Below are 27,248 nucleotides of genomic sequence, written 5' to 3' on the forward strand. Positions count from 1 at the left end.
TTCTTCTTCTTCTTCTTTTTCTTCTTCTTTTTTTGTCTTGGGGTCTGAATTCTGAGCCTGGATGCTATCCCTCAGCTCTTCAGCTCAACGCTAGTGCTCTACCACTTGAGCCACAGCACCACTTCCAGCTTTTTCTGCTTATGTGGTGCTGAGGAATGAACCCAGGGCTCATCCATGCAAGGCAAGCACTCTACCACTGAGCCACCTTCCCAGCCCAACATTTCCTATTCAAACCATAACATGTAAGCAAACCAATATGAGTTAAGTAACCTGCATCGTGCCATGTTGCAAATGATGAACAGAATCCACTCTAGAGCCCAGGATATCTCATTCCAGCTCTGCCATAGTCATGGAAATAGATTTTGTTTTTTGTTTGTGCCAGTCCTAGGGCTTGAACTCAGAGCCTGGGCACTCTCCCTGAGCTTCTTTTGCTCAAGGCTAGCACTCTACCACTTGAGCCACAGAACCACTACCAGCTCTTTCTGTTAATGTAGTGCTGAGGAATCAAACCCAGGGCTCCCTGTATGCTAGGTAAGCACTCTACCAATAAGCCACATTCCCAGCCCTGTATATAGTTTTATATACTAAAAGGTTGGTGTCCAGTGGAAACTCCTTATATTTTAAATTTAGTTTCCTTTAACTAGACTCTTCTCAATTCATTTCCGAAAGGTCGGTAACCAATAACCACATAATTAAGAGCATTCATGCTTTTTCTTAAGAGCACCGGTGAATGGTGTGAAAATTTTATTGTCTGTTGCCTGCCAGCCAATGGTAAACTCTATTAAATTCTTTTTGATCATTTATTGTTGTTTCTGCCACTGTCTGAAACTTTGATGTGAGAGGCTCATCAGAAAGAGTTTCTTGATGTTATGTAAATAGCATTACTCATGTCAACATTGTTTTAGTCACCTATACAAATAGCCAGCAGTGAGTAAGTCATGTTCTGTGAAACACAGGCCAAATTTCATTTGAACTGAGAGTTGGGGAGATAATTGCTTTCGGTCAAAATATTATTAAGGAAATAAAGTCATGGCAAATACTGGGATTCACAGTAACAGTGCAACAGGCCTTACAGCTTTTTTTTTTTATTTTATTTTATTTGTGAAGTTACTGTACAGAGGGGTTACAATTACATGGGCAGGATAATGCATACATTTCTTACCAAGCATTGCAGCCTCCTCCTTTTGTTTACCCTTCACATCCCTTCCCAGCCTCCCCCCTCCCCCCCAATCCCAATCTTTCTCCTTCCCCCAGGCCTTACAGCTTTTGATCCTTCCATTATCTTTGGGATTTCCTTGAAGATCAAAGTAGCTCTGGAGTTTGGGGAAAGAAAGACCAGCCTTCTGAGATATATGAAAGCCAAAGAACAAGTATTTGAGGCAAGAGACTGAGAAGTAGGCACCACTAGGACCCGTGGTTGGAAAAGGTGTAGTGCTAAAAGAGTTATCACTAGATTTCCTAAGAAAGAAAATAACAATTGTAGATGTTATAGCTGCTATTGCTAAATGAAAGGGAAAAACACAAGAATAAACAATAAATCACGGGCTGGGAAGATGGCTCAGTAGTAGAGCGCATGCCTTGCATGCCTGAGGCCCTGGGTTCGATTCCTCAGCACCACATAAGCAAAAAGAAAAAAGCCAGAAGTGGCGCTGTGGCCCAAGTGGTAGAGCGCTAGAGCTGAAGAGCTGAGGGACAGTGCCCAGGCCCAGCGTTCAGGCCCCACAACCGGACCCCCCCCCAAAAAAAAAACAAAAAAAATCACTAGGGCCACCACCTGTGAGATCACTATTTTAGCAGCAAGTTTGGTATGTAGACAAGTGAGGAAAATGTTGGATTTTCCAATGGTTCTGGGACAATTATATATCCCGCTAAGGCAGAAAGGAAAATCAACCCCTATTTCAGATACAAACCAACCCCAAGAATACTACATATATAAAAGTAACTGGTAGAGCAATAGCATTTCTAAGATTTAATATAGGGTAATAACCAATGTCATTGGGTAATAATCAATTTATTATAGAAGAAGCAGGAAGCATTATAAGTACCATGGAAGCCTCATGGGCTACATAACAATAAAATGAAAAGGGAGGGTCAAGGCAAGAACTGGTGGCATAACTCAAGTGGCAGAGCACTAGCCAGGAGTGAGAAAGCCAAGTAACAACACAATGCCTTAAATTCAGTACTCACATACACACACACACACACACACACACACAAGCCATGGTCACAGAATAAGAAAGGATATTGATGGAGCAAAATATGAGTAAAAGCAGGATCCAGAAAAAAGAACATCAATGAAGGAATAAGAGAAAGATGATATAGCATTATAAATTTAAGACATGGTCTACACCTCATGAAAGCAAATGCCAATGTCCACTAAGCTTATGGAAGTTCCATACATTCACCTTCACAGAAATGAGACGGCATAAAATCGATGGTCTGACAATCAACTTTCCAGTATGAAACAAAATGCCTAAGACAAACTCAAAGGAGAATATGTTTATTTTCAGGTTCTAGATGCTTCAGTGCATGGTCACTTTGGGGTCTCTGATGAAGCAGTATGTCATAATAGAAACAAGAGTCAAGGAAGAGCCACTCACCTTCTGATGGCCAGGAACCAATGAGAAAGAAAGGAAAAGAATCCCAAGACTCTAGAGCCTAACCAGGAAGTAGGAAAAGACTAATTCCTCCAAATAGGCCCCTCCCTTAATCTTGCCACCACCTCCCAATAGGCTGACAGGTAGGAACAAGCTTTCAACACATCAGCTTTGGGTGAACACTTAAGATATAAACCATAACAAATGCACAACCAAAATACTTACAAGTTCCAGAGTGAAAAAATATCAGACATATAGCAAGGAGGTAGAAGTGGAGGTATGGCTCAAGTGGTAGAGCTCTAGCCATGAGTGGGAAAAGCCAAGCAAGAGTGCCAGGCCCTGAGTTTAAGCCCCACTATTACACACACACACACACACACGTGTGCACACACATACAGACACACGTGTGCACACACATACAGACACAAATTATAAGGCAAAGAAGATAATAAGTGCTACCCATTATTGCAACTTTTTTGAAAAAGAAATGTTGGGACTATTTTCTAACATGTACAGTTTAGAATCCAGAAATTTCAGCACGACAATCCACAGAAACACATGCACCTGTGGGACAGGATTTGACCGACATATTCATAGAATCATGATTCCCAAAGGTCTGAATGATGACAAAATGTCCATTAATGAGAGAAAGCATTAAAATTGTAGTCTTCACATGCAACAATATGAAAATATCCATACCAAATCATCAAATGACTACTGCATAGGAAAAAAAGTCTAAATCTCAACAAACAAAATTTTGAGGAAAATAAAATAAGCCTCCAAAGAGTTCCTTAATTTCAATTTGGATAAAGTTCAAAAATTGGAAATTTTATTCTAGTTAACATACTCATTGACTTAGGAATGAGGAGGAAGATAATAGTAAGGAAAAACAGGAAAAAAGTGACTAGAGTAGGGGGGCTAATATCCTCTGACATGATTTGCAAACATTATTTCTTTACTTACATTTTAAGATTTACATTAAAATGAATTCTCTTCTTTGTCTCTCTGTTTCTATTGCTCTGCCTGTCTCTGTATTTCTATGTCTCTGTTTCTCTATTTTCCTCTTCTTCCTCCTCCCTTTCCTCTTCCTCCTCTTTCTCTTCTTTCTCTTTTCCTTGAAGTCAGAGTCTTATGCTTGCTAGGCAGGCACCATACCACTTGAGCCAAGACCCCAGGCTACCATTCTCTCAAAGTGTATTTTATATCAATTTCTTTGAAAATGAGAGTACTTAATGTACAAAATGGGTACTTAATGAGGGTACACAATATACATATGCCATGTAAAACATGGCATATGATCTCCTCATTTTTATCACAACCATGTACAAATGTGAATGTCCAACCTAGGAGGACCTACCTGGCTGGTAAATGGCCTTATGGTCTACAATGATGGATGCATTCAGAATCTCTGTGTTTTGTTTTTGCCTCTGTGCTCAGGCTTTGGCGCTGATGTATGTATGAAGATTGGGTTGCCCATAGTCTACTCCAGGTATTCTTTGATATATACTTGTGACAGAGAGACATGAATGTTATAGTTGACTCTGGTGGCTTTTTTGGTGAATGGACTTGGCCACGAGGATGATTCAAGTTGTCACTGTGAACATAGCAACATCACAGTCCACCCTGCAGACACCCTACAGTCTCTGAAAGTACAAGCCAATGAACAACAGATCGTAGCCTGTTCCCAGCTTGCAGGAAGTATCACATGACCAGGCTCCTATCAGAGCAGGAACATGGTTGATCATTTCTAGAAATATTCAAACGAATTATCTACAATTAACTACTTAAAGCATAATTTTCAAAATATTTCTAATGCTTAGAGAAGAACTTCCTTCTCAGGCCATTTCCCCTATGAACCACACAAAACAAACAACAAGGAAAAGCCCTGCTCATTGGTCCTTACATGGCATGCCCAGAGTATAAAAGCCCCAGGATGGAAGAACTTCTCAGAATCCAGAAACCAAACTGTAAACAGGAATTTATCCTCCACACCTGCCACCATGACCAACTGCTGCTCCCCTTGCTGCCAGCCCACCTGCTGCAGGACCACCTGCTGCAGAACCACCTGCTGGAGACCCACCTGCGTGACCAGCTGCTGCCAGCCCTGCTGCCAGCCCAGCTGCAGCAGCTCCAGCTGCTGCCAGCCCTGTAGCTGTTGATCAACTCATCACAGACCCACTACCTGCCTAGAATAATCTTCTACTCTCAGACCTGCTTGATACCACACTGTGAGAAGCCCACTGCCCTGTCTCTGTCTATCAGATACACACTGTCATCAAACTTCCAGTCATCTCCTTGTGAACAGATCTTCGAGCTTGCTCAGAGCATGTTCCTATCCACTTTTATAGTCTCTTCATTCTGCTCCCTAGCTGCCAGCATCATCTGTTCTTGACCTGCCTCGTGGTCTTGGCCTTGAAAAAGGGATATTGCCTTTTATAGTAAGAAGTTAAAAAAAGAAACAGAAAGGCATGCCCAGACATATCTTATTAGGTCTTGCAATGGTAAATAATTATCATTTATTTCAATATACTGTATATCTTTGTGACTTGTTTTCTATCTCTTAAAATATCCTTGTACTTCTCCCTTTGCTAAAAGGGCACTGCCTATTTCTTTCCTAATAAAGTTTTCACTACATTGCTTCCTATGTGTGCTATATGTCATTTCCATGGCTTTGGTTTTGCATTTGAGATTGTTATCCATATCAGAAACTTTCACAGAACCATCATGATTCAGTGGTCTGCATCATACCATGGAGTAATAGTCAGAATCAAGTCCAGGATCTGGGCTTTCTGGTTCAAGCTCAGGTACAGCTTCACAATAAGTAGAAATGATGCCGGTGACTTGTTATGGGGAAGTTAATGCACTTCAGGTTGCCTTTGGCAACGGAATCTGAAATTTCTTACATTTTTCAAAACATTTTCAACTTTCAAAGCTCTTCCTCATCCATGGTACCCTAGCAAGAAGAAGCAGTATAATAATAGCAACAGTGATTTTTTTTAGAACTCTAGTAAAGATCAGGAATAGTAGTTCACACCTGTAATCCCAGTTACTGGGCAATCAGAGACCAAAAGGATGGTGGCTGAAGGCAGCCCATACATTGAGACCTCCCCATCTCAACAAACAAGCCAGTTGTAGTGGCATGCACACATTGTCCAACTACAAAGGAAGCATAGATAGGAGGATCTTATCTGTGTCTGGTCCTAAACAAAAGTAAACATGAGACTCTATCCAAAAACGAATACAAAAAAGGCATAAGAATGTGGCTCAAGTAATAAGAGTATCACATAAAGCCCTGAGTTCAAATACCAGTACATACCACTAAAAAAGGACCCTCATCAGTGTTGTGAAGTTCTTTCTGTCTGAGTCTCTACCCAGCCAAGGGTAAAGGCTTGAAATATTTTGATCATCCATTGTGTTCTCACCATTCTTCCAGGACTGTGATCTGAGAGAAACATCTAGAAAGGCTTCCGATCACCTAAATAGCCATGAAAGAGTTGCCATGCCCCATGAAACACAGGCCAAATTTCATTTGCACCCGGACTTGGAGGGATTGTTTGTTCCTAGATCAAGATATTATTAGGGAAATTAAGTAATGACAACTCCCGGGGATCGCAGTAACAATTCAGAGTGCTTACCAGTCTTTGATCCTTCTGTAAACTCTAGACCGAAAAGATGGAAATAACTCCCTAAATTTTTGAGAAGGAACCAGTGGACTTAAGGAAATGAAAGTCTAGGATTCTGGAGTTATAAAAATGTGAGGAAAGAAACATGGTGAAAGGAATGTGTACTGCCAAGAGCCATGATTGGATGAATGTAGTCTAAAGGATAGAACACCAAAACTATAGGGACAGGAACAAGTAACAACATAGAACTCAAGTGTTTGCTAATGAGATGGCTGATACTCCTACAGGAGAAGGGGAAAAAAGGGAAGAGACAACTAGGGACCCTTCTGAGAGGCACAGTTTCTTCCACATATCTAACTTGACTTTGGTTCAGGAAATATATGGTCTTCTCAAATGCAAGCCTAAAAAGTTCCTTGCAGACATTTTCCAATAGTTTAATTATAACTGACCAGCATAGGGAGACAAAAACGTAACCCACAAGGGTGGTTTATTGGTTGGTTTGTATGTTGTTTCTGTTGCTGAAAGGAGAACAGTGAGCTCAAAGAACTGGGTACTGAATGGCATCTGCTTCAAACATTTTGAAAAAATATCGATCTCACATAGGAATGGAAAACCCATAGTTCTATGGAGAAGAAACTGAGGTATTGATCAAACGTAAGGCAGAAAAAACAATAATTTGTATGTTGTTGCAATTAGTTTTGAAAAAAAAAGTTTGTATCTACTAATGTGCCTAATTTAGAACACAGAATTTAGGAATCTCATTCCAAGAATATATTCGCAGGAATGCATGCACTCATTGGCCAAAGTGAGAGCAAAAATATTCATAAGATCATGATTCACCAAAACGCTAATGATGGAAAAATGTCCATCAAGAGAAACATAACTAAGTTGTTTTCCTGTTATACAAGGAGAAGATCAGATCATTGGAAATGAACAAATACCTCCTATGCAAAGTGGGTAAATGTGACAAATATTTTGTGTGCCAGTACTGGGGCTTGAATGCAGGGCCTAGGTGCTGTTCCTGAGCTTTTTTGCTCAAGGCTAGTACTTCTATCACTTGAGCCACAGCACCACTTCCAGGATTTTGGTGGTTAATAGGAGATAAAAAAAATCTCACAGATGGGCTGGGAAGGTGGCTCAGTGATAGAGCGCTTGCCTTGCATGCATGAGGCCCGGGGTTCGATTCCCTAGCACCACATAAGCAAAAAGAAAAAAAGCCGGAAGTGGCGCTGTGGCTCAAGTGGTAGAGTGCTAGCCTTGAGCTGAAGAGCTGAGGGACAGCTCCCAGGCACAGAGTTCAGGCCCCACGACCAGACCCAAAAACAAAAAAATCTCACAGACTGTCCTGCCCAGGCAAGCTTTGAAGTGAGATTCTCAGATCTCCTGAGTTGCTAGGATTACAGGCACAAGCCACTAATGACTGGCAGTACAAACTTAATTTTTATCAGAGGATACCAAGTTTTTAAAAAATGTATACACTACGTAATTTCAATTCGGATAAAGTTCAAAAATGGGCACAACTGTGATATTAGACAAAAAAGGAAAATAGTTGCTACAGGGAAGAGAGGGATAAGGAAAAACATGAGGTCCTGGCATGAATTCTGAGCACACTGTGCTCTTTGTCAAATTTGATCAAGCTATACATAAAAATGTATGTTCTTGTCCCACAGCACACTATGCTTTGATTTCCTTGAAAATGATCAAACGGACAGGGTCATCATGTGGACTATGGAAGCAGCAGGCAGGTAGGAATATCCTGCTGATCAACTCCATGAGAAATCTAAATGCTGTTTGAAGCCCTGCATCTTCCTTTAGCCTCTCTCCTCAGCCCTTGGTGCTGAGGTATATATGGAAAAAGATGGCAAAAAAAAAAGTATAACATGGGTAAGGTTTGCTCAATCTGACATACTTATTGTAGTCTTGAATAAATTGGCTTTTGGTCGAAACCATCTGGACACAGACATGGATTCAAGTTGTCCCTGTGAACACATGGGCATCAAAGACATTTCCCAGTCTCTCCACAAGGGCACTGGGGCCAAAACAAACGAAGGAAGAAGTTGAAGCTCCTCCCCTGGCCACAGAAACTGTCACATGACCCCAGATGATGACTACAATAGGAAGCATGATGCAGGTGACTTCTAGAAATACTCTCCATGAATTATCTACTATTAATTGCCTAATGGATGATTTTCAAAAGATTTGTAATACTTGGGGGCAAACTTCCTCCTTCAGCCATTTCCCCATGAGCCTACAGAAAACAAACAACAACAAAGAAAAGTCCTGCTCGTTCATTGGTCCCCACACCAGTGCCAGGGGTATAAAAGTCCCAGAAACAAAGAAGCTCTCAGAATCTGGGAATCTCCTCTGGGAACAGAAGCCCATCCTCCACACCTGCTACCATGACCAACTGCTGCTCCCCTTGCTGCCAGCCCACCTGCTGCAGGACCACCTGCTGCAGAACCACCTGCTGGAGACCCACCTGTGTAACCAGCTGCTGCCAGCCCTGCTGCCAGCCCAGCTGCGGCAGCTCCAGCTGCTGCCAGCCCTGCTGCCAAACTACCTGCTGCACAACCCGCTTCAGACCCACCTGTGTGACCAGCTGCTGCAGCAGACCCAGCTGCCAGCCCTGCTGCTGTGTGTCTAGCTGCTGCCAGCCCTGCTGCCAGCCCAGCTGCTGCCAGCCTTGCTGCCAGCCTTGCTGCCAGCCTCGCTGCTGTGAGTCTAGCTGCTGCCAGCCTTGCGGCCAGTCCAGCTGCTGCCAGCCAGTTTGCTCGGGACCTGTGTACTGTACAAGAACCTGCTACTACCCCACATGTGTCTGTGTGCCTGGCTGTCTGTCCCAGGGCTGCGGATCCAGCTGTTTCTAATCTTGCTGCAGTTGACTCTCATCCCTGTCTTACATTGCAACTTTCCATCTACCAACCCAAGCCTGGCAATAATATGACTGTCAGGCTTTGCTATCATCAGCCATCCACTGGTTGTTTTCTTGCAAAGGGCAGGTCTTGTTGATAGAGGAAAAATTTACTCCATTGGCTGTTCATCTCTTTACCTGCTAATCCATGTTCTTGTTCTCAGTCTACTTTATCTGCTTTTGACCTTGAGTCACATTCTCAGATGTTGAAAAGTAATCTATGTCTTTTTGCTCTAACAACCTAAAAAATAAGCAGACAATTATAGCCCCTTTCCTGACTCTTCTTAGTGATGAGTATTTCCTCACTACACTTTTATCCTTATGGCTTATTCTTCTCCCTGCTATGCTTACTTTACAAAATTCTCTTCTTGGTGACAAGGAACTTGTCTAATTAATTTGTATTTATTTCCTAATAAATCTCTACACCTTATCATGTCTCTGGGTTTTGTTTTTTGTTTCTATAGTACGTTGTGCCTAAGGCTTTACATTCACTGTTCCCTGCTTTTAGTATTCCTTTGTAGCCCCACAATTATCCAAAAAGATGTTCAAGGCCAAGAATATCTTTGGTAGTCAGTAGGTGACAAAATGTCCTTGTCCAATGTCATTGGGCCCAGCACCTTAGGCTTCTTATTTTACCTGACAGGTACTCTAATATATCTACTTCTCTCCAAGCAGAACTGACTGGTCATGGGCAGGTTTCATTCCTTATCTAGCTTAGCCTTTCCCTTGCAAAGGAAATAAACACTTTCCTTTGCAAGGTAGTTTTGTGTGTAAAGGTAGATGAAACACATACATACACGCACACATACACATACACACACACACACGTACGTTACTAGACACCATCAAAACCTACAATGAACATGAGGGAAACATGGGCAGACCTTCTCAAAACCTCAACATTAATGCTTTATGTAGGCCATGTCTGCCTCTAAAAGGAAAATGAGGTCTAAGTGCGGGTAATCATCCTTTTGCAAGCTATCAGAAGTAGAAACATAGACTCTTCTTGGCTTCTGAAGAGCTTCTCCTAACTGGCATGCTCAACACACCACATCTAGAGTTCCATGCAGACAACCCCTTTATTGGTTTAAGGTATTTAAGGAAACCTCTGATTAATTATTAGCTAACCTAGTTGATATTTCAGTAGTCTAAATTTGTTAAAAAAAAAAACTGATATACTTATCAGAATTAGCTGAGAAAAGCCAAAGAGTAATGACAAACCCTATAGAAGAATCTTAATTCCAGATTGTATCATACTATATTATTTTAAATGCCTAGCTTTCAATTTAAAAAAACATAAAAAATAAAAAACGCACAAGAGAACAATTAAGTTTTTCAACCAATAGGGGTTGTATACATATGAATCTTGATTCTTTTATGGAACTTTTCACCTTGGGGGAGAAGGAAATTAAACCATATAAAATCAATCAAAGTTGTATTTTAGGTGTAATTACAAAAAGGTAAAATAATAAATCTTATAGAAGAAAATAAACAACATCTTCATGATACTAGGTTGCTAAATGTCTTACAGTAAGTCTGTATAAAATTATTATATAAAGCGGGGCACCAGTGGCTCACACCTATAATCCTAAGGAGGTTGAGATCTGTGGATGGTGGTTCAAAGCCAGCTCAGGCAGTAAAGTCCATGAGACTCTTCTCTCCAATAAACTACTCAGAAAAAGAATTGGCACTGTGGCTCAAATTAGCCTTGAGCACAGAGAGGCTCAGGGACAGAGCCCAGGCCCTGAGTTCAAGTCATATTTTCAATATTATATTGAACTATTTAATATATATGTTTATATATATTCAATATATGTATATAGATGAAAATATGTATGTATATATAATATTGAAAATGTGAATCTCTTCTTGCTGTAAGATAACCATTAAGAGAGTGAAGACATGTAACACAAAATGGTAAAAATAAAAATGTGTGTAAAGATATATAAAGGTTTCTATCACCCATCCCTGGAACTTATTGGCATAGGCAGTTAACTTCTTGCATAGAATGTCAACAGCTCGGCAAATAAGAGCAAGTAATGATAGATGTGATTACATCAAAACTAAAAAGCATCTGCACAGCAGAGAAAATATTCACTAAAGAGATAGCCTCAGAATGGGAGAGAATCCTTGTCAGCTATTCATCTGATAAGAGATTAATCACCACAACATCTAGAAAGCTCAACAAACTATACTGTCAAAGAACCAACTACCCAACTAATAAATGGACAAATAAACTGAAAAGACAATTCTTGAAAGAAGAAGTTTGAATGAACAATAAATACCTAAGTCCTCAATATCCCTGATCATAAAGGAAACACAAAACAAAGAGATACTGAGAGTTCATTTCACTCCAGTCAGAATGACCAAGGTTAAGAACACAAGTGTGCAGGTTAGGGTGTGGGAGAAAGGAACACATATATACTTGGTTGAAGCTGCAACCTGTCTGTCTGATTGGTATGTGGTATGAAAGCACATAAAAACCCTGTTGCTTTTGTTACTATAACTTCATAATATAATTTGAAGTCTAACATTGTGTTATCTCCACATTACTTGAGGGTTGTTTTTTTGGGGGGGGGCATTCAGGTCTCCTGTGCTTGCATGTAAATTTAAGAATTAATTTTTCCAAAAATCATATTAAGTGAAGTTACCCAGTCCCAAAGAAATTTAGGTCCCATGGTTTCCCTTATTTGCAATAATTAGTATACATGTAGGATAATCTTATCAGATGAGCTGAAAAGCTCAAAAACCATGTACAAATGACCATATAAGATGATGCTAAGTGAAATGAACCCCAAGATATGGACACAAGAGGTTGTCTTTATTGTTATTGTTTTAAGTGGACCATGTGATTTTTATTTGTTGTTTTTTCCTTTGTATGTTCTTTCCCATATGGCATATCCCCTATTGTCACGGTACTCAATTTTGATACCCTGCATCTTGTATATACATATGTCTAATCTGGGTAGGGGAAGGGGAATAACAAAACGCTGAAACAAGGACACCGGATGACCCACTGCAACAATGAGACACACAGGACAGTATATTGGGAATGAACTTCACACCTTCAGGTGGCAAGGGGGGTGGGGGGGAGTAGGAGTGTGGGAGAGAGGGGAGGGAAGGGATAGTGGGACAACAACAAGGAAGGGAAGAGGTAACAATGATCGACAAGTAATGTACTCATTGCCTTACTCACGTAACTGTAACCCCTCTCTACAACATCTTAACAATAAAATTAACATTGAGAAAAAAGAATTAATTTTTCTATTTCTGTGTACAATGACATTGGCGTCTCGATGGGGATTGCATTCAATTGATTGATTGCTTTTGGCGGCACGGCCACTTTCATGACCTTAATTCTACCAATCTGTGAGCATGGGAAGTCTTTCCACGTTCTGGAGTCTTGCTTCGTTTTTATCATAGAGGGCTTTCACCTGCTTGATTAAGCTTATTCCTGGGTATTTTTTTGGGAGACTGCGGTGGATGGAGTTGTTCTCCTGATTGCTTGTTCAGCCTGTGTGTTGTTGGGATCCAGAAGATCTGGGGTATGGGTACTAGTGGGACTGGGTAGGGTGAATGGAGAGGCTGAATCTTGGGTGAGTATAGTCAATATACTTTACGAACATATATGAAATGGAATAATGGAGCCTGTTGCGATTGTTTTGGGAAAGAGTGGTAAAGGAAAGTGAGGAGAGTGAGTTCAAGCGAGCCATGCTGTATGCCTACATGGGCATACCAAAATGAAACCTCCTTGCACAATGAACTGATGCCAATAAAAAATGGGAAAAAATTATACTAATGGTTTTCATGTATGACATTTTCTTTACTTAAATTCTATTGTAAAGGTGATTGATATTTTTCATATCTGTATATACTGTGCTATGTTCACCTTTATCCCTCTCCAGCTCTTCATTTCCTGGAAGATTTTAGAGCAATAAAAATAAGTGAAGTACTATTAAAATATCCAGGAAAAATAGCCAAATTTGTATTATTTCATTCATTATAATGTGACTTAGTCATATTGATCTACAATTTTAGAAATCAATAGACAGGTTGTCTACCTGTGGATATGAAAGAGGCGTTTAATTTAAAGGAAAAGGAATTATGTTCTATTTCTTAAGTGATTATAGTGATATGAGTGTATTAAATTTTGTTGGAACACTGTAGGAATGAAGTTTTTAACAAAAAAGTTGGAGAGGGATTGGAGAGATACTAGCACTGACAGATAATTCAGCCACTGAAGTCCCTAATCTAGTTCTTTTATTATCAAGAAAACCACAAAAGAAAGAAAATAAGAATTACGCAACCAGCCACCCCAGATTACCAACTCTGTTAAGTGACAGGGTTATTAGAATCATCAGCATGTCTGGTATTTCAAGAAGTTCCCCAGTTAGATCCAATTATGCCACTATAAATAGAAAATGCCTCATTCTTGGACAAAGACTATTGGTCACCTAAGATGTAAATAACTTAGTGTTTACTTTTCTGTCTTTTTTTGAACTCAGCACATAGATCTTTTAAAAATACTTTTTATCTTTTAAGTAGTTATTCAGAGTAGTTGCCATCCAACCAAAGGGTTTGTGAATGCAGTGTGTCTTGATCAATGTCACCCCTTCAACATGCTCACCCACCCTTCCCAACCCACCCCTTCCCTCACGTATCTCTTTTTAATATATTATTATTGTCTTTAAGTAGTTGTTCAAAGGAATTACCATTTGGCAGAACAGTTTATGAATATACCCCTTTCAACATTCTCACCCACCCCACCTCTTCCCTCACTTTTCTTAATTTTTAGGTGTGTATTGGGGATTTTGGCACTTAACAAAGTGATTTATGTACACAATGCATCTTGAACTGTGTCATTCCTGGAAAGGGTGGGTTGAAGGGGGATAGAAATGAGTATTTTCTAAGTCCCGGTGTAATCCTTCTGCTTTTACCCACCTGCTATGTTTTTGCTGTATAACTGGGAACTCATTTTACCAAATAACCTGTTTCCATTGTACCTGACACACAAGTGGGGTTGCTAATACAGAGTAGATACTTGTACTGGTCTGGACTCATGTTTTTGTAGCCACACAGACATGGAATCAGACATTCAGTACAGCCCTGTGAACATAACATAATCAAACTCCCCTCTTCCCCCTACCAACCCAAACCAGAGATAATCTAAGTACAACCAGTAGAACAAGGCCACAGAGGAACCAGTACCTAGAGACTCCAGGGCCAGCAGAAGCTAACACATGATCAGATGATGATCACTGCAAGAAAGATGCTGATGATCTGACTCCTTCCTTTTATCTGAAAAAGGCCTCTATGAGTTGCCTCTAATTAGGAAAAGATTAAACACTCTCAAAAGACTCATAACATTTAAGAGGGGGGTGGAAACTTCCTCCATGTCAATTCCTAAACGGAATACAGAAAAACAACATAAACAAGCAACAAGGAAAATGTTTACTGATTGGTCCAAATTCTGGAGGCCAGGTATATAAAAGCTCCAGATCAGAGAAGAAAATAAAAAAGGCACCACACTCCGGAATACTAACTGTGAAAGGAACCACTACCCACACCTGCCAACATGACCCATTCCTGCTTTTCCTCTTGCTGCCAGCCCAACTGCTGCCAGTCTACCTGCTATAGAACCAGCTGCTGGAGACCAACCTGTATAGCCAGTTGCTGCTGCCAGCCATGCTGCCAGCCTAGCTGCTGCCAGCCATGTTGCCAGCCCAGCTGTTGTGAGTCCAGCTGCTGCCAGATCTGCTGCCAGCCAGCTTGCTCTGGGCCTGTGTACTGCACCAGAACCTGCTACCACCCCACATGCGTCCGTGTGCCTGGTTGCCTGTCCCAGGGCTGCGGATCCAGCTGCTGCCAGTCTTGCTGCTGCTGATTAACTCCCCAAAGGCCATCATCATCTCTCACACAACCATCGACCAACAGATTTGCTTCAGTAGGAAAAACATTCATTCCCAAAGCCAGCATGCTGTCACGGAACGTTCCATTGTCCAACTGCTGGCTTCAACCTGTGGGAGTCAGCGTGTACAGAGTACCTCATCATGATTTTTTTTCTTCCCTATGTCCTAGGGATTTAGAAGTACCTTCTCATATGCTCAGTTGGGAGTTAGGGTATCTTCTTTGAATCAGAGCCAATGCCTTCACACTTTTCTGTCCAAGTAACTCAAGAAAACAAAGTCTCCCAACTTTCTCCTAGATTTCTGCAATGGATCAATCATCTTGATAATCATGTTTTCCTTTTCAGTGTACTCACAGTTTCCTGTATCGTGCCTTTTACTTTTCATAATCACTAAGAGTTATCTTCTTAGCAACAGGGATTCTTAGCTAAATTCAAAAAATTCTGAACCCACTTTTAATACTATTTTTGTTTCCTTATATTGCACAGCATTCTTTTTTTCTAGGATTTAATATTTTTAGAAAGAGAAAATATAAAATTATCAAAAAAAATTTAAAGGTTTGTTTAGGAGCTGAATAGTGCAGGGGCGGGAAAGGTTCAAAACTTTTTTCCTGTAATTGATTTAAGGTAAAAATTAAAAATAATATCAAAATCATAGCAGCTATAACTGTCCAATTAAAATCCCATCTACAAAAAGGCAGGATAAAATCTGATTGAGAAAACATACACATCACAACTTGGTAACAAATTTCAAATGGTTTCATTTCCCTCAGTCCAAAATGAAGATCATCTTGGATGCTTAGATTCTCCTTCTTAAGAATCCAATCAATGCCAGTCAAAAAACCAATAAGAGTTTCAGCCTTTATATCTGCACAGCATTCTTAACGTAGATTCCCAAACATGCTGCATACTGAGTTAGTCGGCTTCTGACATAGGTTCAGGGGCTTTATAAATCAGCTCTGCCATGTTTATTCTATCTCAGCTAAGAAGTGGACACAGAGGAAGTGTCCAATAACAATAGAGTTCCTTCAAAAACACTCTCGGGAACTCTCTTCCTTCAAGTAGGATTTGCCTTCTAGCCGTTCTTCAGCATGAACTTGCCAGTGGCTGAGTCCACTGGTGAAGTTGAGCTTGGGTACGCTTTCGTCTAAGAAGCATACAAAATATAATTGAAGATGTAGGCAGAACCAACCATTTTCCGAATAGGGCTCCAGTAGCTTGGGAATTAAGAGTATGAGTTGACTAACCGGATTACAGCAAAGTAAAAGGCATCCATATGTCAAAAGGAAGTATCTACTAGAATGAAGTGACAGCTTAGAGAATTGGGCAGGGAGAATTGTGTGCTACTATTCAGCACACAGAAGATGAATCTCCAGAATATATACTGAGTTCAAAAATTAAGAATCAGTAGAATGCCAGGCAACAGTGGCTCAAGCTTATAATCCTAGCTACTCACGAGGCTGAGATCTGAGGATCACGGTTCAAAGCCAGTCTGGGCAGGAAAGTCCGTGAAACTCTTATCTTGAATAAACTAATAGAAAAACCAGAAGTGGCACTGTGGCTCAAGTGGTAGAGCACTCAGCTTGAGCTGAAGAGCCGAGGGACAGCGCCCAGGCCCAGAATTCAAGACCCACGACTACCACCACCACCAACAAAAGAACCAGTAAAACAAACAATCCAATTAGCAAATGACAAACAAATTGAGCAGTTTTCAAAAAAAAAGGAGAACTGATTGAGCAAGTGGCAAATGAAAAAAACAAAACAGTTTTCAAACACTTTTCCATATCTGATGAGAAATCCTTAGCCATAAAGGGAATGTGAGCCAAAAATCACAATGAGGTTTCATCTCACTCCAATTAGAGTGGCAATAATCAAGAAAACAAACAAGACACAAATGGGATGCAGAAATAGAAAACAAGGAAAGGAGAAATACTATCAGTAAGAATGTAAATTAGTATAGCCATGATGGAAATCACTATGACAGTCCCTCAAAAGGTCTACAAATAGAAGTACCAAATGATCCTGCTGACGTCATTCCTTCATACTTTCCATCCCTAGGAAATGTACCCAAACAAATGTGTAACAGCATACAATAGTATACGTGTTTCCAGCAACAATATTCAAAATAGACAAGCTATAGAAGCAGGCTAAGAGATGGTGGTTCAAATCCAGGCCAGGGAAAAACTTCATGAGACCTCCATCTCAACATATACGTATGTAGCTCAAGGCTATGATCCTAGATAGACATAGAAGCATAAATAAGGAGATTATTGTTCAGGATAGCTCAGGGCAGAAATAAGAGATAGGACTTGAGTGGCAGAGCACCTATCTAGCAAGCGTGAGACCCTGAGTTCAATCCCTAGTACTGTGTGTGCACACTCATGTGTGTGCACACTCGCGCTTGTGTGCTCACGCACACACACACACACAGAAGACCTCCCTGACAACATTTTCATTTGATTCCTTCATGACATAACATTTTAAAGCCAATTATGGTATTACCTGTCATCCAAGTATAATTATATTTTATTAGTATATTTAATGGCATAAAATAATGGGTTTCATTGGCATTTCTTCACCTATATAACATATTTTAACCATGTTCAACATCCCCAATACCTCTTACTTCTTCATCCACCTCCTATGTCCACCATTCCCTTCCTGTCCTTTTGATAAATACTCCACCTTCTACATTCATATTCTTTCTTACATAAATTCCACATAGGAGTACAAATAGGTACTATTCATCTTTCTTTCTGAGTCTGGCTTATTTTACTTAACCAATCTAATTATAACTTTAGACAACTCAAGAATTTATTTTATGATACATTTGAAAATTTAAATTCACAACTCAGAGTACTCGGTCTCTCTTCCAAAAGTTACAGCAAAGCTTGCATTTTATTTATTTATTTATTGTTATTATCTTTTAGTAGTTGTACAAAAGGGTTTCAATTCAGCATATCAGTTTATGAGTACAATGTGTCCTGACCAAGGTCATGCTGTGTTTTACATGTGTTTATGTGTTTATTGATCAGCCAACCTTCTGGTAACATCAATAAGGTTTGATTTGCCCCATTTTTACATAAGCAGAAAAGAAAAAAGGCTAGTGAAGGTTATAAGACACTTGTTCACATTGTATACCTAAAGGCACCTAATGAAGAGCCTGGATGAGGAAAGGAAAAAAAAGCCTAAATTTGAATTTTTTGTTTTTGTTTTTGTTGGTCATGGGGCTTGAACTCTTGGCCTGGACGCTGTCCCTAAGCTCTTTGGCTCAAGGTGAACACTCTACAACTTGAGCCACAGCACCACTTCCAGTTTTCTTGGGGTTTATTGGAGATAAGAGTCTCATGAACTTTCCTACCCAGGCTGGCCTTGAACCACAATCCTCAGATCTCAACCTCATGAGTAGCTAGGATTACAGGCATGATCCACGGGCCCCCATCTTGAATATATTTTAACTGAAGTTTCATGTCCCAGCCTCCCTCCAATGCCCTAAGTGCCTATAGTCAAACTCCCCAGTGCATCTGTGCCAAACTGTCTGCCTAAAGGCCCTTCCGGAACAATTCCTATCCAAGATCTCAGCTTCAATGGGGGATAGAAAGCATTTGGGCATCCTGGTAAAACACTCTGAATTCTATTTTAACAGTGAGAAAGCTCTGGTAAAGCTTGTTAGTATTAATGAAGCCACTACAAAAGAGCCATCTAAAAAAGTGTATCAGCAAGGCAGGGAAATGCTTGCTTGACTGGAACAGTAGTCTCATGGAGTAGAAAGATAATTGCCACACGTGGGGCGGGGGGTGGGGGGTGGGGGGGTTGATTTCTTGACAAAGGGCTCCAGGATAAAAGAGAGCTGGATGAGGGCCGAGAAGAGCTCAGAAAGATCATTCACTCTGAATGTATGGATGTGCATAGTCTCTGGGGAAAACATTTTAGGGAATCAATAGTGAAGGTAGCCCAAGAGGCAAAGAATCCTTAAAAGAGATTTGAAAGGATGGACCAGACTACCTGGGTCTATAAATTTGTATTTAGTAGATTCAGATATTGAGTCTGGAAGCTCCCCAGCAGGCAGTTTATCAAGATTCCTTCCATTCCTGGAATTCCTCCTAAACACCCCTAAATTCCTGCCTTGCCCTAGATTGCCTTATTATTAATTATTATTATTATTATTATTATTATTATTATTATTATTATCAGTCTTGAAAATCCATACGCATTCAAGCACTCAGTGCTATGAGGAAAGCAACCCCATTGTCATGATAAATGGCATTCTCTTGGAGAGATAATAATAATAATAATAATCTATCTTCCAAGAGGCATTCAGGACAGAATTTACAAACCCCATGCATAAAGCAGGGGCTGTCTTTTAGACATGCAGCCCCACAGACCTGATTTTGTTTACATACCAAGCATTCCAAGCTTTCTTGTGGAGCAGACTTGCCCTAAGCAAGCCCATAAAGCACGAGCATCTATGTATTAACTTACAGGAGAACTGACTGGCAGGAGCTTCTTAATCACCACACTAGCAAGGAATCAGCCCTGGGAATTGTTAGAGGGAGTCAAAGGTCAGAGGCCATTGGACATTCTGACTTGATGATAGGTCTCCCCAGCTCTCCCTCTCTGTGGCAGTTGCTTGACTGAGTGAGCACTGGGAGCTTTAGTTCCAGCACTTGCCTGAATGCTGAGCTTCTATCAGTCAGTTTGGAGTCGGTTCTTCAGATTTTGAAGATATCCTTCTATTTAAAGTGACTTTACATAATGTTGTTCATTAGGCCAGAACTGGGATTTGAACTCAGAACCTGGGGCACCATCATTTAGCATTTTTGCTCAAAGCTAGTGCCCTAACACTTGCACCACAGCTTCACTTCTGGATTTTGGGTGACTAATTGGAGATAAGAGTTTCATGGACTTTTCTGATCAGTCCTCAGATCTCAGCCTCCTGAGTAGCCAGAATTACAGGTATGAACTTATTCCAGATCTTAGTAACTAACTGTGGACTCTCACTTGCTGCATCTTCCTTCACACCATTACACTGCGAGTATGCTTGGAATCTATCTTTCCATCTACTTCATGGCTATCACAATAGCTGCTAGCTATTGATGGCATTTCTGATCATATTTCAAGCAACTTGGGGTTTAAAAGCCTTTGTTTCTTCATCCAAAGTAAAAAAAAATTTTTTTAAAAGAAGTGGCTCATGCCTGTAATCCTAGCCACGTAGAAGGCTGAGATCTAAGAATCTCAGTTCAAAGCCAGCCAGGAAAAGAAAATCTGTGAGACTTTTATCTCCAATTAACAACCAAAATACAACTGAGTCTCAAAGAGGTAGAGCTCTAGCTTTGAGCAAAAGAGCTCAGGGACAGCACCCAGGCCCTTATTTCAAGCCTCATGACTGACAAGATAAATAAACAAAATAAAAGGAGTTCTCAGTAGAGAATTATCATCTCCACAGCGTTGAACTGACTCTGAATTTTTTATGTATCAATTTCATTCATTGGTTATACATCACCAGCTTGTAATGAGTGACAAACACATCCTGTTCCTTTCGCTCTGCCTGCTGTGAGTCACACAAACGAACACTGTAGTTCATTTATTCTTGTTTGAGTCACGACAGATAGACAAGGACACAGGGAAATTGTATTCTTTTTTAACATATATCCAAAGTTCTATATTTAGACATGAGAACCAGGTATGGTGAGAGGGAGTTGTAAAGATCAAATCTAAGGAATCTTGATGGGCTGGAGCATAAATTATGTCAATGTTATGCTAGAAATATTTTCATTTGTTTTCTGTCTTTTCAGACAATGGAGAATACCAGTATTGGGAAACAAACATTTTTAAGGACAAATAAATTTATGAACAGATTCTCCTAACACATACAGGTTGCTGTAGACTGTGCACGATATGTTATTCTGGACACTTCCAGTCTCTAACATACTGACACTTGAGAAATGTAGAGAAGGAGGGTGCTCGGTGTGTATTGAGACGGGCAAATGCCATTCCACCTTTTTCAAGTTTCTGAAGGCCATACACCTATAAGCTTGATCTTGTCTGTCTCAGAAGAAGACAAACCTTGGAATGAATTGTTCAAGTGATCCTTTATGAGTGCCTAGAAAAAAGATAAAACATACAACAATGACACCAAATCACATCAAATAAAGCAGAAAAACAGATTGAATTTGATGGTAGTTGACCATGACCTATTTCACTGTTAATGTTGGCATCTTATTTTATCTAATAATAATGAGCCCTTGACACCAAATTCAAGCTGGAACCCTGAATAGGAATTGTAATGGGACAGTTAGACAGGAGCTGGGGACAGGTCCATAACGGAATATTCTATACATACTCAGAGAATCTAAGGCTTGCTAGGAGGCCATACCACAGTTAAAATGGACTCAGATTTTAGGCTCTTAGTTGGTTGGTATCTCTAGCTCAGATCCTAAGGCACATCTCTATTTCTAAACCCACAGAAATAGTAAGATAGTAAATGTTGAGTGTTTGGGTCACTAAGTTTGGAAATAATTTGTCATCCAAAACTAGATGATTAGTGAAGAAAGGGGTGACATTGTCCAAAAAGAAATGTGCTGTTTATTGACTTATGTAACTTTAACCACTACACATCACCTTTAATAATAACGTTTTTTAAAAAATTTTACATGGATGATTAGTTAGGTGCTGGTGGTTTACATCTATAATCTTAGCTACTCAGGAGGCTGAGATCTTAGAATCAAGGTTCAAAAACTAGCCCAGGCAGACAAAAACTGAAAGACTCTAATCTCCAATTAACCAGCAAAAAGCCAGAAGTAGAGATGTGGCTCAAGTGGTAGAGCCTTGAACAAAAAAGCAGAACAAGACCATGAGGCTCTGAGTTCAAGCCCCTGTAGTCACACACACACACACACACACACACACACACACACACACACTCACAAATAGATAATTAATACAATGAATCAGATCCATGTATGAAAAAAATGAATAATTCTTAAAAGCAATGGTGAAATTTTTTAAAAAGAAAATGACATTATTTCACCTTGATACACATTATAAAATATTGAAGTTCATCTCGATTTTATATATAAATTAATTGACTGGGATGAATACAATAAAATTGTGGTAGGGTTATGTCTAAAAAGAAAAAAAGAAAGAAAATGAGGGAAATATAAAAGAAATTAAACTTTGTGGATACTTTATTTCAAGGAGACTTTTAAAGATCCAAAGCAGAGATTAAGAAAAGATCATTTCTAAGTGGTGGATATTTGTCATATTTTTCTCATGTTTTTTTAAATTGTTCCCCTGCAGGAAACATAAATGTAAGGAAAAATTTAATTATGAGCATGTCCAGGCTATGCAAAACATTGTTTATAGTGGGAGGTTCAGATGATTTTACCGGCAAGTTCTAGCACACCTAAGAGGAGCAAATAAACACTGTTATTTGAACTGTTTCCAAGCATAGCGAAAGATCCAGTTATTCCCAGCCCATATTTTATTCCTGGCATGTTTAAACCTATAGTTTGTATCCTGGCAGATGACCTGTGGAAAAGTGTTGGCCAGTTAACTGAGGAATCCATAATTGGAATAATAAAAAAAGTAGATTTTGAGTAGGTCAAAAAAATGAATGGAAAATGGAATTTGAAATCCAAGATATTTTGAGGATTCTGGTAAGGAATTATTTGAAGAGGTATAAGAAGCAAACACTTGAACAGTATACTGTAAGCAACATTGTTGAAAATTCTAAGCAAATACTGAAGTGAGCCTTTCAGATATTGTTGCAAATAATTGAGTTCTAGTCCTTATTTTATCATCTTTGGTCATTGCCAGAGTTCTGTTATAAGAATTTGGAGAAAGAGTTTAGAATCATGGAACCTGTGTATACATAATCTACCTAAGTAGGGTCAGATTGGATTGTTTTTTAACCAAACAAGCCAACCAACCATCCTACCAGCAATGCAAGAAGAATCCCATTAACACATTTGTCCACCTGCCATTTCTCATAGCTGCCATTACGTAGAAGAGGAAGGTACCGGATGAGATTTAAGTGTTTTCCTGTGAATTGTGAGCCAGAGTTCTTTCCTCGCCTTTTGAGGCAGGAAGATAGTTACAGGGTCCACGGTTGCCAGAACCACTTACAAGACCTGCCCATAGATCCCCCCCATGGGTTCACCTCTGCCTAAGGAACACACCAATACCTCTTCAAAAAAGATAACCCCAAAGACTGTCCAAGAGTCCTGATAAAATTCCTGTGGCCAACCTTGTTGACATCATACTCTGCCAACCTGAATGTTTGTCCAGCAAAACAGAGCCCTCGCCCAGTACACATGCTTGGGAGTCAAGGATGATGTCTTTTATAATGACCTTTTGGCACCATGATGCCCAGATCCCAGGTGAAAACTGTTCAATCTCTGTATGGAGCCTGCACACATTCATCCTGATGCGCTCAGACAAACTTGGGCCTGCACTAACACCAATATGTTTCATAAGCCCCGCTTGTCAATCCACCTGTCTATCAGCTTAAGTATGCAAAGGACTGTCCCAGCTCTCTTTTCCTGATTTCCTCCCCACAAATGGCAGGAGTGTTACCCTCGGGTCCGTAGTGCCCACTTTGCCCACTCCTGCTTTTCTTACAGAGACTACTTTTGTTTTCAAATAAACCTATGCTTCCCGGCTGCTTGTCTGTGTCCTACTCCATTTTTTGTTCAAGACACAAAGTATCTAGAACTTAGATGGGAAGCTTCCATCCCCAAATCCTCACCCAGTAACACTTTGGTTTATATTTTTATAATGCAAATTCTCTCTCTCTCTCTCTTTCTCTCTCTCTCTCTCACACACACACACACACACACACACATATACACACACTGAACAGTGATCTTAGGTTATAAAGTGGCTCTCCACCTTTCAATAATGCATTTTTCATCAAACCCAGCAGTCCCCTAGCCCATAAGCTTGTGGACTAGAGGATCGTGGTCTAGGCTAGCCCAGGCAAAAATGTGAGACCCTATCTCAAAACGAATCATAGCACAAAGGATGGAAGCATAACTCAAGTGGTAGAACACCTACCTAAGCTAGTATAAAGCCCAGAATTTAAATCCCAGTATTGATCCCCCCCCAAAAAAAAGAGTGTTGAAAACATAGGGGGTGGGGGGAAGAATAGCACAACATCAACCACAACAACTCTAAAGAGTTTTACATTTTAAACCAGGTGGTACCAGTGGCTCCTGTTTAAGCTGCTTAGGAGGTTGAAATCTGAAGGACTGAGTTTCAAAACAAACCTGAGCAGAAAAATTCATGAGGCTCCATCTCTAAAATAAACACCAAAAGCCAAGCTAGAAGGATGGTTCAAGGGTAAAGCAAAAGCCAAGAAAACATGAAGCCCAGACTTTAAGCCCCATTAATAACTATAAAAAAGTTAAAATTAAAGGGTTTTAACTTTTATTTAAATGAGCCATTAGGTAAATTCATGATTAAAACAAATGCTTTAATTATGTGAATTAACCCTAAGCTGTTCTCCACAGTCAATGCCTCAAAGAATGTTTGGTTGGTTGGTTTGGTTTGAACAAGGTCTCATTATACAGTTAGGGCTGGTCTCAAACTCAAGATTTTCCAGCCTCAACCTCCCCAGTGTTGGGATTACAGATAGGCAACACCATACCAGGCCCTCATCTATGTTGGGTTTTTTTTGGTCAGTCATGGGGCTTGAACTCGTGGCCTGGGTGCTATCCCTGAGCTCTTTTGCTCTAGCACTCTACCACTTTGAACCATGGTGCCACTTCCCCATCTCTATCTTCAATTTCCCAAGAAGTGAAGCCACTCAGCTCAAAAAGGTTCTTGGTGGTTAAAAGGTTGGACACTGGTGTCCAACCTCATCCTTTCTGCTTGAGTGTTAGAGCTCTAAACACCTGCTACCCACGTAGAGCAGTGCAGACCCACGGACTCAGAGGGCTCGGGGTCATTGTGTTCAAATGTGATCTGAAGGAAATCTGAGTAGGGGGTGTATGAAAATGAAATGAAAACACTCCGAGAGTCCTATTTATTATAGTTTACCACTCACATTTTTATTTGTTGTTGGCAGTCTTCTGGAAAACCTGTTAACATTGAAAGAGAAAAAAAACTGGAGAGAAGACTTCTACTGGGATGAAATGAATTGAAAACCTCAGGAAATGCAAGCTGTGGAGCAGCTCATTATTGCTGACACCTTGCCCCTGGTTATGAAGGACCTCATTATGGCTGAGGAGGTCTCTCATCAGTCCTGGAGAGAATGGGAAACTAGACTCCACGCAGCATTTGTGCTTGGCCAGGAGCAGGCACCTTGCAGATGGCTGTACATTTTTAGACAGCAGCATACCCTCGCCAGAAGTGTGAAGAGTTCTCCATCCGGTCCACAGCATGTGGCCTTACAGAAGCTGGATTCACAACTGCTGCACAGTTAGAAAGTTGATCATCAGGTGCTTACTTTGCCTGTGCTGGGAGATTCTGGGCAGTAGCAATTGGAACCATTGCTGGCGGACTTGCCTACACCTGTTACACAGCAAGCTGGCTGGCAGGAAGGGGATTTGCAGCCATTTAAGGTACAGGAAGAGGGTCCACTACAAGATGGCTGGCTAGAAAGTACAGTGCCTTGGGAAGATGATTGGCAAGAGCTCTTCACAAAGCAAGGGGACTGGCAGTGTGTCACAGGCTGGCAGACGCAAGGTGTGGAAGGAACTGTTTGACAGTGAAGCAGCTGACACGGAGAACAAGCAGGGTTGCAAGGACTGAACATACAAGTCAGAGGCTGGCAGGAAACAGGCAGGCAGGGAACTGGTTGGCAAGGTTTGAAAACGTAGCAGATGGGTTGGTAATAAATGGATTTGCCAGATTGGCCTTCACCTCGGGTGGGTTGGCACGAAGCTCCTTGGCAGCAGCCTGGTTCACAGGGTCTTGCCTCACAGATGATTGGAAGGCAAGATGTTTCCGCACAGGAAGTTACTTCGGGGCAGGATGGCTGGCAGGATTTAGCATCACAGCAGACTGGTTGGCCACAAGTGGTCTGGCATGATACAGATGTGCAGACAGGTTTCTGGCAGGAGCTGGCATCACAGGACTTTGTCTGACAACCACTGGATTCCGAGCCGAATGGCTGGCACGAGGCAACTGGACACGGAGACTGCCCATTGCTGGATTCACAGCAGGCTTTGTGGGAGCGTATGGGTTGGCAGAGAAAACCCACACAAGAAGTTTCTGGAAAGCAGGTAGATTGACAAGTGGACTCACAGCCCCTGGGGGTACTGCTGGGTGGCTGATGATTTTCTTGACATGTAACTAGTTGCCATGTCCTGCTGTGGCAGGCACTGGGCAAACAGACAGCATTGCGGAAGCTGCGACCATTGGAGCATGTGGAAACGGTGGGTACCGTTGGAATGGGGGTGGCATTTCCAGGACTACAGGCGTCCTCCATGGTAGTGGCGCTCACCAGGTTGGCAGGTTGCAAACCCAGCCTATCAGAATTGAGGGGCTTTTATAGTGCTCTCCTAGGGGTGTTGGCACCATCCTGAGAGCATCTTTCCTTGTTATTGTTTTTACTCATTTGCATGCAAACATCTGATTAGAAACCTCCAGAGTTTTTCCTTGGTGGGATTGGAATACATTGATGCTGCTCTGGGATGAGCTGTCTCTTTTACAGGTTGCTTCGCAGCCTTATGGAAGCTGGCTTTGCCTCTCTACCCTCTCATCAGGCGGGCTCCACCAAGCTTACCCTGCTCTTCCTCCAGGAATGTAGCTCTGCAGATCCAGACAATCAGGAAGTGAAGCTCTGAACCTATCAGAAGAGAGGGTATCCAAGATGGCAGACAGGAAAATGCACAGTGAGGGTCATCTCTGAGATGACTCTCAGAGATATTTAAGTGTCTCCACTTCTTTTTTTTTTTCTTTGGTCGGTCATGGGGCTTGAACTCTGGGCCTGGGCACTGTCCCTCAGCTTCAAGGCAAACACTCTACCACTTGAGCCACAGCACCACTTCTGGTTTTCTGGTGGTTTATTGGAGATAAGAGTCTCATGGACTTCACTGCCCAGGCTGGCTTTAAACTGCAATCCTCAAGCCGGGCGCTGGTGGCTCACGCCTGTAATCCTAGCTACTCAGGAGGCTGAGATCTGAGGATCACGGTTCAAAGCCAGCCCGGGCAGGAGAGACCATGAGACTCCTATCTCCAATAAATCACCAGAAAACCAGAAGTGG

The 27,248-nt window shown here is 41.0% G+C and overlaps 2 protein-coding genes across 2 annotated transcripts; one reads left to right on the forward strand and one right to left on the reverse strand.

Moving 5' to 3' along the window:
• Window positions 1-4,597: 4,597 nt before the first annotated feature.
• On the forward strand, window positions 4,598-9,087 carry LOC106002818 (keratin-associated protein 9-2-like). Its single transcript, XM_013037593.1, has 2 exons — window positions 4,598-4,755; window positions 8,619-9,087. Exons 1-2 carry the CDS (start codon window positions 4,598-4,600, stop codon window positions 9,085-9,087), a joined length of 627 nt encoding a protein of 208 aa, XP_012893047.1.
• A 16,387-nt stretch (window positions 9,088-25,474) lies between these two features.
• LOC106002447 (keratin-associated protein 29-1) lies at window positions 25,475-26,470 on the reverse strand. Its single transcript, XM_013037325.1, has one exon. It carries the CDS (start codon window positions 26,468-26,470, stop codon window positions 25,475-25,477), a length of 996 nt encoding a protein of 331 aa, XP_012892779.1.
• Window positions 26,471-27,248: the final 778 nt, after the last annotated feature.

The sequence above is a fragment of the Dipodomys ordii genome, unplaced genomic scaffold (genome assembly GCF_000151885.1).
Source record: "Dipodomys ordii isolate 6190 unplaced genomic scaffold, Dord_2.0 Scaffold7, whole genome shotgun sequence".
Classification (NCBI taxonomy): Eukaryota; Metazoa; Chordata; class Mammalia; order Rodentia; family Heteromyidae; genus Dipodomys; species Dipodomys ordii.

What these genes read in the sequence shown, in the direction of transcription:
- LOC106002818 (XM_013037593.1), top strand. Translation starts at nt 4,598, where the DNA reads ATGACCAACTGCTGCTCCCCTTGCTGCCAGCCCACCTGCTGCAGGACC. An exon ending in TGCCAGCCCTGTAGCTGTTG is followed by an intron (nt 4,756 to 8,618) that starts ATCAACTCATCA and finishes CACACCTGCTAC; the next exon opens with CATGACCAACTGCTGCTCCC.
- LOC106002447 (XM_013037325.1), bottom strand. Translation starts at nt 26,470, where the DNA reads ATGGAGGACGCCTGTAGTCCTGGAAATGCCACCCCCATTCCAACGGTA.